The sequence below is a fragment of the Diadema antillarum genome, unplaced genomic scaffold (genome assembly GCF_040938485.1).
Source record: "Diadema antillarum isolate AM-2024a unplaced genomic scaffold, OU_Dant_1.0 seq00000570_RagTag, whole genome shotgun sequence".
NCBI classification, from domain to species: domain Eukaryota; kingdom Metazoa; phylum Echinodermata; class Echinoidea; order Diadematoida; family Diadematidae; genus Diadema; species Diadema antillarum.
This window is the reverse complement of record NW_027271508.1, coordinates 862,109-874,199: the sequence shown is the minus strand read 5'-3', so window position 1 is coordinate 874,199 and position 12,091 is coordinate 862,109. Positions and strand designations below refer to the sequence as shown.

The 12,091-nt window shown below is 40.7% G+C and overlaps 1 protein-coding gene across 5 annotated transcripts in view; it reads left to right on the top strand.

Annotated features, from left to right (window-relative positions):
* Positions 1 to 11,813, top strand: part of LOC139735362 (proline-rich protein 5-like) — a 114,275-nt gene extending 102,462 nt beyond the window's left edge. For 3 of the 5 annotated variants that reach the window (XM_071646110.1, XM_071646112.1, XM_071646111.1), the window contains 5 exons: positions 887 to 935; positions 1,800 to 1,857; positions 3,430 to 3,521; positions 4,338 to 4,413; positions 6,439 to 7,031. In XM_071646110.1, the coding sequence (XP_071502211.1) occupies positions 887 to 935; positions 1,800 to 1,857; positions 3,430 to 3,521; positions 4,338 to 4,413; positions 6,439 to 6,833 (670 nt within the window). In that variant the 3' untranslated portion in view covers positions 6,834 to 7,031. Of the gene's footprint in view, positions 1 to 886; positions 936 to 1,799; positions 1,858 to 3,429; positions 3,522 to 4,337; positions 4,414 to 6,438; positions 7,032 to 9,508; positions 10,153 to 10,763 lie in introns of those variants that run through there. The other 2 variants (XM_071646114.1, XM_071646113.1) reach the window with 2 other exon arrangements.
* The last annotated feature ends 278 nt before the right edge of the window (positions 11,814 to 12,091 follow it).

Genomic DNA, 12,091 nt, shown 5'->3' with positions numbered 1-12,091 from the left:
TTCTGAATGCCATCACTGTCATCGAGTAAATGCACTTCTCACAAACTCGGCACGGAAATATTGTGGCATTTCGCTGACAAAATCCTGTGTTAAATAAGCAAGCGTCGACGCAGTCACGTGACCAGCGCAGCTATATTCGTCGAAGCCCACAGGGCGTGATTAAGAGGCCTGATTGGGCTTTTCAGATGCTTTCAGTCAAAATAACTCCCAATCTGGAGGTTGATGCGCCTTTAATTCCACAGCCATGACGTGTCTAATGGAGTAAAGCATTTCAGATTATTGATGTTGTTTGTTACTTTGCTCCATACATTTGTATTTGAGAAACATGGGGGCTGCCAGTCATGGTCTCGACTCGAGTTGCAAGTCGCGAAGATTCTGCCTGACACAAGAATTTCTTGGTTTGCATTCAGTTGCAGCTCGAGACACAGTGGTGATCAGAACGTTTTATTCTCAGCTTTCAACCATTTGACATTTTATTGGCACAAATTAAGACACAGGCCGAAGTCTCCCGGGAAATCAGACATTCTGGCTAACACAACCGTGACTAATAGTACCTCCTCGGGAACTTTGCCGGTATCTGTAAAATATTCACCGCTAGATGGCGTTGTACTATCAGTCCATCTGAAGGGACATGATTGTGGCTAATAATCAGTAAATTCAAAGTGATGGGATGTTTTGTTGTGTCATCTCTTTCCTTTTCTGCCTATCATCCGCCGTTTTCTCTCTCTCAATTATTTCTATTGCCTTATAAATATCAAAGGACTAATCAAACAATGAATCCCAAGTTCATTCTATTAAATGCTGATAACTGCATTTATCATCCTGTCGAGTTCGTTTTAGATATTTATGCCATTATTCAAGAAAATTTCTCATGTTAACGTTTCAGAGTGGCTATAAAATCGGAAATTGGGTCTTTCATCTCAGAGTATTACAAGGTAAGACGTTAGAATTGATGGTACTAGTCGTTCAGCGTAAACTTATGTCTGATAATGATGATAATGATAATGATTTAAAACAAAAAAAACTTTCGTTACATGATGATGTTGCAGTAGTAGTTTTCCAGTCTTTCACAAAGTGTTTCCTTATTTGAATCAAATCTCTTCGCTGAACATAATGCAGTCATACGTGTGTAAAAGTGTGAATATTCGTAAATACTTCGTGCACCGTCCTTCGTAGGCGCATAGCTTCTATCACATTGCATAGAGAGTTTGTCGTTATCTATTATTCTCCCCTGCATAATCGTGTCCTATTGAACGTCATGTATGTTCAGATCTGTTTCATTTTAGGTTATTTTATTTTTCCACTTGTACAAATGAAAAGAATTAACGTGATGGATCATCAACAATTTTAACAACAGCATAACAGAATCAGTCATAGCGTATAAACCTACTCATGACATGCATAGACATACAGGTATAATAACGAAATAATAAACATGGAAATAAACGTGTCTCGTGATTTTGTCTTGTGTAGTGGGTATAAAAGCTCAAAACAACAAAGAGAAAGATGTTGATTTTGGGTGAAATGAGTAAATTTCGTGTGCTACAGGGATCATTACAATACTGACGGAACGAGTGTTCGGCCGTGGGGGTGGGGGTGGGGGGAGGGGTAGTTTTCACTGGAAGAGCACCGACTTCTTTGATAATCATCGAGTACCATAAGAAGTCAATCCGACACAACGAAGCTTATTATAAACGGACCTCTTGTGTGAAGCGCCGGTTTTTGTTGCAATCCTTGTGTCGTAGCAGTAACACAAACCATACCTTTTTGATCACCTTTTTGTTTATCAAATTCTGCAGAAAAATTTACTACAGCGAGGGATGAAGATCCTGTACGAATCGCTGGACAACGATGGAGGTAAGACCGATATCACCTCCTTGTATTTAAAGTTTCATCCAATCATGGAACAAGATACCGGAAGTTTGTTTTAACTTGATGTCACGTTGACATTTGTGGAATGTTTGAACGCTTTTTATAACAGGCTCAAGTCATCTTCCCGCACCTATGACGAACCGTTTCCGCAGCAGGATTTTCACGTGTTACACGTTCATTTGGCTGATAGAATCATTCGTACATGTAGATGAGAAAAGTAGCACGAGACCTATTTCTGTTCTTTGCTATTTTAAGTAGAAGAGGATGTTCTTGATATTTTAGTGGCGTCATTCAGTATGAATGAAGGTAGATCTGATTTTACTTCATGACTTTTCGAGCGCAAAAAAGGTACAGAAATATTATCAATTATTCCAAATTGGCTAGCTCTTTCACGGGGTTATGATCTCATGTTGCAATCTGAAATTAATCTTATAGAAATGCATAGAGAGAGGTATGCAGTGTCAAAAGCACACAATATGCCGTGCTTTTCTTCTAATTCTGAAATTGACGTAAACATATAGCATGGCACTCAAATCCACTTTACTGGACCTGTTAGTCCCGCCATTAACCGGACTGATACCCCTTTCATACTGAGCATGAATTATCCCGTCTGCAAAACAGATGTATAGTTTCCTCCGTTGTGGGCTCGTGAGTATTGGACGAGAAGCAATCTAGGTAACTGTGGCAGACCGTATGCCGCCCTCTATTGTTATCGTGGCAGACAGCGTCTGTAAGCTATCGCAGGAATCCTTCGTAGGGTAGGGAATGCTGAGTTGTTGAAGCTGTGTCAGAGGGTTGCTCAAGACAGGTTATCGATTCCACTATCACTTGTATGTCTCAGAATCTTTCATGAGTACCCTATTCAAAACATGTGGTTTCTGTCATATCGATATTGTGAGCCCGGACTACTGCCATACACAGTTCTGTTACGGCGTAATGTGCTTGTTTTTTCGCTCCCGTCATGACGTTTTGCCCTGTATGTTGTCTTTTTATAAAGTTTTATAATGTGAATTTAGTCCATAGAGCTTCAGTATTCTCTTAAATCGTTCATCATGTATATTTCTTTCAAAATGATTATGTCTGAAATGAAATTTGTCCTTTAAACCACGACAAGGTTGCATTTTAGTTTTCTATGCGGTATGTGTATTTTATGTGAAAAAATGTACAGAACAAATTGAATGAAGAAGAGTATTTATCATCATAGAGTAGATTGCAGTGTGCGAATACAGAGTATGGCTAATTGAATCTTTGAAACATTCATATGATACCACTTTAAAGACGTTCTAATCGTTCCACTCTTCAAACTAAGAAATAGAAATGATAGCACATTAGTTAATGCATAAACTGACTGTACATCATAAAAGCATTGTGTATAGAGTCCCCCCCCCCCATCGTAATGAAGCAATTGAATTGAGAATATAGATTATTTCATTTTACTTAAATTATCACTCTAAATATTGTTCTACGTAAATCGAACCAACATGACTTAAAAGCGTTAATAGACGCATTCAATTTAAAATGTACTGTCTTTTTTTTTCATTCTCCCTCTTGTGCTAGGACCAAGGTTGCTCTCGAGCTTAGCTGACCTGTGGAACTGTTTCTTCTGTGAAATTCTGCCCACATTACGTGCTATATTCTACCCTGTTCAGGTGCGTCGTGTCCTTCTCTTCACTGCACTGTTTTTCGCTTTGTTCAACCAGACCCTTCTTAAGTAAAGTCCTTCTGCACATTATAATAATTATAGCAGAATTTATGATACCCAAATTCGGAGCAGCGGGATAAAAATGAATGAATGAATGAATGAATGAAAGAATGACTGTTTTCACTAACTCGATTAAATGTCGAAAATAAGTGTCAAATATATTAAGCAACTGAGCATATCCTAAATCATATTATGTATAAAAATATAACACACAGCACGAAAACAAAGATGACAATTACACTTTTCATAGTTTTGATTCCGCACTCCATAGTCTGCATCGTTTACAGATTTCGTTGTTTTCCCCTTTCGTTTCGTTTCGTGATGCACCGTTCGGAATTCATACAGTAGGGCCTATATATCTCTTCACTTCTCTTTCTTATGTCCATGACCATATTTTGAGGAATGATATTTTATATTTTTGAAGAAAAATTTGTTTTGTTACTGTTGTTCAGAAACACTGTAAGTATCACTTAAATCATCAATTAATTCTGTTAACTTTCTCTTTCGTTGAAGTAGAATGCTCATTCTTCCTCATCTTTGCCATCTTATTTCAGATTTGTCGTGTTTATTCATTAGATAACGATCACGTTACGGAGAAAAATAAACGACTATCGGTCTTTGCTTGACTTTTACAAATACCACGTGCTTAGTGCCAGAACTTGTCTAGGTCAATCTAATACTACACACGGAAACATGAGCAGACTGTATAAAGTTTCTTTTGATAATGCGGTGAGAAAAAAAAAATCTTCATCTTGTATTTCAGACCAAAGGACACACGATGTACCAGCTTTCACTGCTTGGTTTTCGGGACCATGTGGTACTGCAGTTACCCTTATCGAGTGAGTTGCGTAAATTTCTGTCAGAGATTATTGATAAGCCACCAGCAGTGTGCAGAAAACACAATCAGACGAGGTCTGAATGTAATCTGCGTGGGTGCTATTAGAAACCGGCCTGTATACGAAAAAAAAGCGGTTAAAGGAAAATGAAGTCAGTCCCGATCAAAGCACGGGGAATAATAAAAAAGGGAAACGAAGTTGCGATGATGATGATGATGAGGAGGAGGATGAGAACGATGACGGCAACGATGATGACGACGACGATGATGATGATGATGATAATGACTACAGAGAACAGAAAGCTCCCCCTGTAGTTGATTGTCGGAAGTCACATTGCTACCATAACTCGCATAGTAGTTATGACAACTGATAAACCACTTTTTAGCTCACCTGAGCCAAAGGCTCAAGTGAGCTATTGCGATCGTTCTTCGTCCGGCGTCCGTGGTCCGTGGTCCGTGGTCCGTGGTCCGTCGTGCGTCGTCCGTCGTGCGTCATGCATAAACTTTTTACATTTTCATCTTCTTCTTGAAAACCCCAGAACCGATTTTTACCAAACTTGGCAGGTAGCATCCGTAAGGGTTAAGTTTCAATTTGTTAAATTGGGCATCATGCCCCACCCAAGGGGGCCCAAACACCCCAAAATTAAGGAATCTTTAAAAATCTTCTTCTCTAGAACTAGAAGTGATAGAGCTAAGTTAATACTATGACTTAGTACATTGATGACTGTAGTTGTTCATGGCAGAATCAGGGATGCCCCACCCCCCCTTGGAACCCAGGGGAGGGGTCCCAATGGGGCCTAAATTGTACATTTTCATCTTCTTCTTGAAAACCCCATGACCCATTTTCACCAAAATTGGCAGGTAATTCTGCATCCCTAGGGGGTTAGGATCTCAATATAAGATGGGCACCATGCCCACCCAGGGGGCCCCCACAGGGGCCCACCCCCCCCCCCCCAAATTAAAGAATCTTTAAAAATCTTCTTCTCCAGATCAAGAACTGATAGAGCTAAGTTGATACTATGACTTAGTACATTGATGACTGTAGTTTCAATTTTGCTCGTGGCGGAATCAGGGGTGCCCCCCCCCCCCCTTGTGACCCAGGGGAGGGGGTGGGGAGGGGGTGGGGAGGGGTCCTAATGGGGCTTAAATTGTACATTTTCATCTTCTTCTTGAGAACCCCATGACCGATTTTCACCAAACTTGGCAGGTAGTATCCCTAGGGGCATAGGATATCAATCTGTTCAAATGGGCACCGTATCCCACCTGGAGGGCCCCAAGTGGCCCAAACCTCCCCAAATGAAGGAATCTCTAGAATCAGAAGTGATAGAACTAAGATAATACCATGAGTGAGTACATTAATGACTGTAGTTTCAAGTTTGTTCATAGAAGATCCAGGGGTGCCCCTCTTGGGGCAGGGGGGGGGGGGGTAGGGATGTCCAAATGGGGGCCTGAATTGTACATTTTCATCTTCCTCCTGAAAACCTCATAATGGAATTTCATTAAACTTGGCAGGTAGCATCCCTAGGGGGTTAGGATCTCAATTTATCAAAATGGGCACCATGCTCCACCCAAAGGGCCCCAGGGGGCTCCCAATGCCCCCAATATTAAGGAATCTTAAAAATTTGGGCCCTTATTGTACATTTTCATCTTCTACTTGAGAATGCCTGGTCAAATTTTGGTAGAGCTGTGAATAATTTAGATAAGTGACTACGTGAAAAGTGAACTTGCGATACTCGGATGAGCGCTAGACGCGCGGGTCTCTTGTTTGTTTGTTTTTTGGTGTGTGCTTTGTGCTGTGTTTTTGGTCTGTTTACAGAAAGTTCGTTTATAACTGGTGTTCCCAAAGAATCTGTTTTGCCATAAAATATTATATGCATTATTTACAGCAATTATAGTAATACGATGTGGGTCGGGACATCATAACAGTACTGCAAAGTTCTTAATCCAAAGTAAGGTAGCAAAATCCTGTAATGTCTGTGATAATGATGTTGTTTTTCTTTTTGAAATACATTACTGTTTACTTTTGTAGAAGCCTTATCAGAGTGCAACGACAGCGAGGTACCACCTGAGATCACGCAGATGCTTCTCAACCTTCATGCCGTGCATGAAGCGGGTAACCCGGCAGCCACGCCTTCGGAGGAGTACGTACAGCTGGAGCTCCTACTAGCAAAAGTAGTCTGCCCGTTCTTGGGCTCCAAGGGGCTCTACCTGCGAATGGGAGAGTCCGACCCCGCCGTACCAGCCCGCGACCCTAACGCCAAAGAAGACGGCCAGGGAACGTCGGGAAGCCCGGCCGGGTCTCAAGGCCGCAAGCATGGTCAGTATGTTCCCCGGGTGAAGCCGAGGCTAAAGGACAGCTTAAGGCTGCTCAGGGCAGGTGGTTTCATCAGTTCTCTGAGCATGTCTCACCTTAGCCTCTTATGACACGTGATCACATTCTAAAACTCCCAGCACATTACTACCTCTTTCTAGCAAACGTCTTCTTCGTTGTATACTGATTCAATGCAGCTGACAATGTCATTATAAGCTACTGTTTCCAAAAATGCAATCAATCACCTCAAATTTTATTAACGCGATGATATCTGTAAGGTTTAAAGATGTCATTTGGATGCGGGCAGGAACGACAGAACACCATGGGTGACTTCAGCCATTTGTGGCACACTGGTATTACGTTTTGAAACAATGTGAAACTATTCACTCGATGTTCAGCAAATAGCTTTCCTTCCACACAGCCACGCTGGCTACGCTGTTCTTGAAACAATCATTATGCATGCCATGCCGTATTTAGTGTGCATGGCGTGGAAATCATTTCACAAAAGATGTACAGCACACTTTTAAGGGAATCTCCAAATGCATAGAAAGAGGTAGGCAGTGTCAGGGGACACACAAATTGCCATGCTACAAACAAACTTGATGAAGCTAAAAAGTGAGAGAGATACGCAAAGATCTGATTAACTGTTGATGGGAATTAGGAACATTTTGAAAGAATGACAAGTACCATTAATTCTATCATACCAATTCAATACGCACTCTCAGCATCGAATAACGTCATAATGCTGTTACAGGCTTTCAGATATGGCAAAGCCTTAAGAGAAATATCATAAAGTCCCAAAAGGGCATTGATTTTGAGAATTAACAATGTGAATGGAACAATACTCAGGCAAAACCTAATATGACAGCGAAACAGGAGAGCAGTCACACAGATCAAGAAAATATATTTACCTGCTGTTACATTTCTTGCATTTTACTTCTTAGTATCGTATTGACATTCATTAATCGGTTTCGTGTATGCAGGAAGGAATGTGCACTGCATTTCAATTTCAGCATACAATGCGATAGGATTATTTGCATTCGAAGTACCATGACACTAGGGTGTGCCAGTGATGAATGATTAGAAAAGTTTATCGATGTCTTTGTTCTTTGTACGAAATGCACAATTTGTCATTATTGTGCCATCAGATTCGGGCTCTGTAAACACAAATGTGACTTTAAGCAGCATTTGTTTTTGTTTTAGAGAAAAGGGGAATCCATCGCTTGTGCTCTCTCTAGAAAATGTCTTCGAAGTTTTATTGTTACAGTTTTTTCTGTTTTTACGTGCCCTTTCCAAAGCTCAGCTTTCTTCGTCTCTTGAGTTTCACTTTTCTTTCTTGAAGAAATCAGTAAGATGCGAGACGTTTGTTCACAATCTTTATTTATCAATGAGCACAGAAACTCATTTAAAAAAGAAATACCCCATTGTACAATAGTTTTCACATCAGGTAATTCATAGAAATCCTATAGCATTTAGTAACGTTCTAAGATCAATATCTGTTATTTGTGTGGTCATTTCATGTACCCTTTCCCGTAGAATAACCTCGCCCTTTTTACGTGTAGAGGCTAAATGAGTTCATGGTATGTGGAGCTAATTTTCGTCCCAGCAGCTTTAATCTGCTAAAGTCTGCTCTAAAAAAAAAAAAAGAAAACTGCGAATTCTTTTAGAGCGTCTAACCCTTAGCTTACCCCTGTAGGATAGCCACAATGTAGAGCCTGCTTTCAAGTTTAAATCACGATATCCCGTTCAGAATATTTTGCGTTTGCTTTGCTGATTTTCCCCCAAATTTTTAACACGTTTCCCGATTTTGTCTGTTTTTTAAATTTCACTCCTTTTCCCTTTTCTACTTGCCTGTTATAACAACTACCACACGTGCTCCTTGTCATCGTACGTATCCGTGTCATCGCACGCTGAACTGCATGTTTCGTTCATTGGTCAATTGCTTTGTAACTTGTCATTACGTCATTGTCGTGCAGCCTCAGGATACGTACCGCGCGCATTTGCTTCGCCAAGTTTGGCGTTTCTGCGCAGGTCCAGATTCAGTTTTAGGATCAACAACGTCAGGAGAAAGTTTATGCGCATGCGCTTTTCCGACGATACACCCGACTCCCCTTCTGAATCCATGCCTGAGTTCGAAAACAAACTTGGGTCTGCGAAGACGAATAGCAATGGATGAGAGATCACAAAATAACTCGAACTCGGATAAACGGACAAAATACCGTTGAAAGACGGAACGCCTCTTGAGTGCGTTTGTCGCTCCAGCCACCCTAGCTGGAAAGAAATGAAGGAGAGAAAAAAGAAAGAAATACAAATACTGTCTTTATAGCGACTGGACTTGACAACTGTGGCAAACTAGTGCATTTTTGGAAATGTTATCATGGTTCTTTTTACTTTTTTGATTAAATAATCAGTTTATGTACCTAAAAGTCTTTTCCCCCCTGAAATTATTTGCCTATCTATAACTTGCCAAGGTGTGGCATTGTGAACGCTTAAAAGCTTGGTTCAGAGTTTTTCACGTGTATTATGTGCATGATCCATGTCCGGTTTTTTTAACATGTTAGTATGTGTCTAAGTCTGTATTTGTATGTGCAATATCAAATGCTACTTGTAAGGTTTTGACCGTAATTGATTTGATGTATCACGATACATTGCTTGTATAACTGACTCACGATCTTTATTCATGTTCAAGAAATTGTTTTATCTAACTTTGCTTTTATTATGTTTACTTTTATTTTGCTCCCTTTCCCACAAATTAACCCGGGTTGTACGCTGCATGCTGTTTTTACAGGGCATTTAGTACAAAGACTCACAATACTTCTGTAATACTTCAACTAAGCTCACCTGATTATTGTTATTTCTTCCTCTCATTCACCCATTCCCTGTGTGCTGTTTTTTAAAACCCACGATCAAACATCTTCTGCCTCAACTCATGTGCCACTGAAATTAAACAATAATAATCACACACGCTTGTTGCAATGTGTTTCTGTGTCCAACTATGTCTCGCTGTTCAAATGAGCTGTCGTTAATAATTTAATCTTATTTCTTAATTGCCGCACATTTCATGTGAAATCATTTTCTCCATTTCCAACAAAGCCATGTCTCTACCCTGTTGCTGTATTATTGTTACAAACTTATTCCTGCTTCGATAATCTATACAACGCTCGTGTGGTTTTATTGTTCTATAACCCTCTTGTCTATGTGTGATTTACGTGCTGTTTTTACATGCGATTTCCTATTTGATTATTCCAAAACAAATACTTATTGATACCATCATGAAATAAACGTAATGGACGTTTACATTCATTCCTCTCTTCGTATTCTAATTGACGAATATTTCGCCGTTTAATACGCTTTGTTCACCTAAAAAAAAGTGAACGTCCCCCATTTAAAAAACAAAAACAAAAACAACACCAACAAATTGGGACACAAATCCTTCCCATTGCTACTAATATTTGTGGTCTGACCATTGAAAAACTACTGTTTCACTAATTTCTGTTCAACCAAAATGGTATTGTGTCGTACTGTGTTAATTGTTGCTTGGGTGTTATCCACTGTGCGCTGTTATACTTGTCAACTCCGTCGGTCTTTATAAAACTCGCATCCGTTCCGCATCATGCTCACGCTGGATATTCATTCACTCGGCTGTATTGTCGCTGTGGTCATGTTTTTATCCTCGTTCTTGCCGCACTAAATGCAACGCTCTGTGTGCCGAATGGCGCGCCTTCCTAACGTCTTTGCACAATTCCTCATTTCATTTTCCCATTTCGTGACGAGCATGTCTCTGTTTCCGCACTGCTCCATCCATCCTTTTTTGGTCAACCCATAACTCTACATAACTTCAATCAATATCCTCCGCATTCTCATTCCCTTGCCACCCTTTTCCCTACTAATATCATAACCCATACCCTGAACAATCTACCATTGCTACCGCCAACATCCATCCCGCCTTCCCATCACCGACTTACATCACTCCTCCCCTACATTCATGCGCCTTGACGATTGAAAAAAACATGAAATCACACCCACGAATACATACAATGTAGACCGCCAGCGATCACTACAAAGGCTTAGCCTCCAAATCCAGCCCTCCAGTTTGGATTTTCCCACGAGCACATTTGGTGGGTCGACGCCGTCCTCTCCGTCGTCGTACGCACGCGACCACGCGGCTGCCAGAAGGCTACAGTTGACTCACCAGCGGCGAGGTAGTGCCCTTGTGCTGAGCTCCTTGGAGACGTTAGAGGAAGTCGACCGTACAGGAATGATGGGATCGTTCAGGGAACGCAAGCGGTCAAAGTCTGAGATCGACTTCGACAACCGTAGATAACGATTGCAGTTACCATTCTGTGTATTGGGTACTTATGTCCTCCACTTCCTGTTTTACGTCCTTTGGTTTTTATCTTCCCAATGCTTCCGTGTACATGTACAAGGCTGCCATCATACTATTTGGCATTTACTAACTCTCAGTTCGGCACATAAAAACACAGCTCATGAAGTCTCTATTTCTGGGCATTTTCACATAGGTGAAAAATGTGTGTAAGTACAGTGTGACCAGTGTCTGACTTGATAATATTATGTTATACAAGTTAGACGTAGACCTGATATTTACCTCATGGTAGGCCCTAAATTACTTGTAGATATAGTCACATGACTTGGTTACCATGACTATAAATCTGTGGGGTTGTTGTCTGTATTTGTTTCTTGTGTCGGTGAAGGTTGAGAGTCTGTATGGATTGCTACAGACACACTGCGACAGTGCCCCATCAACATATACATATGAAGAGTAAAAGAATATGAATCCGAGGATCACAAATTTGTATATGCAGCCTCTGTAGATAAACAAAACATACTTTCAAAGCAAATCCCACCAAACCACACATTAAAATAGCAGAAAATGTATGTAGGAGTGGAAACTGTCTACAAAGGAACAAAGTGAACCTCCACAACGGATTCGACTTGACTCGTAAAACGAATGGGATAGGTCAGTGAAACCGTCACTACATTCGGACATAAATGAATAGCCAAGTCGGTCTCATTCACATTATGCGAATTAGAGGAAGAGATGATGTCATTGCCTAGGAATAAGTGACCAGCTTCACTCCTTCAGAAAACGTATAAACCCCCAACAAAAACAAACAAACAAGCCCCCCCCCCCAAAAAAAAACAAACAACAAAAACAACAAACAAACAAAACAAACAACAGAACAAAACAAAACAAAACAAAACATGACCTTCGCTCCCTGTTCTCATTGATGTCTCTCCATTCAGTCAGTCATATTGAAGAGCGAAGTGGAGTTTCTCTCTGCCATGGTAGTTTCACTGCATAGAGTGAACATACTGACTTGCGAGTCAATTAAACATGTCTCCCGTCTGC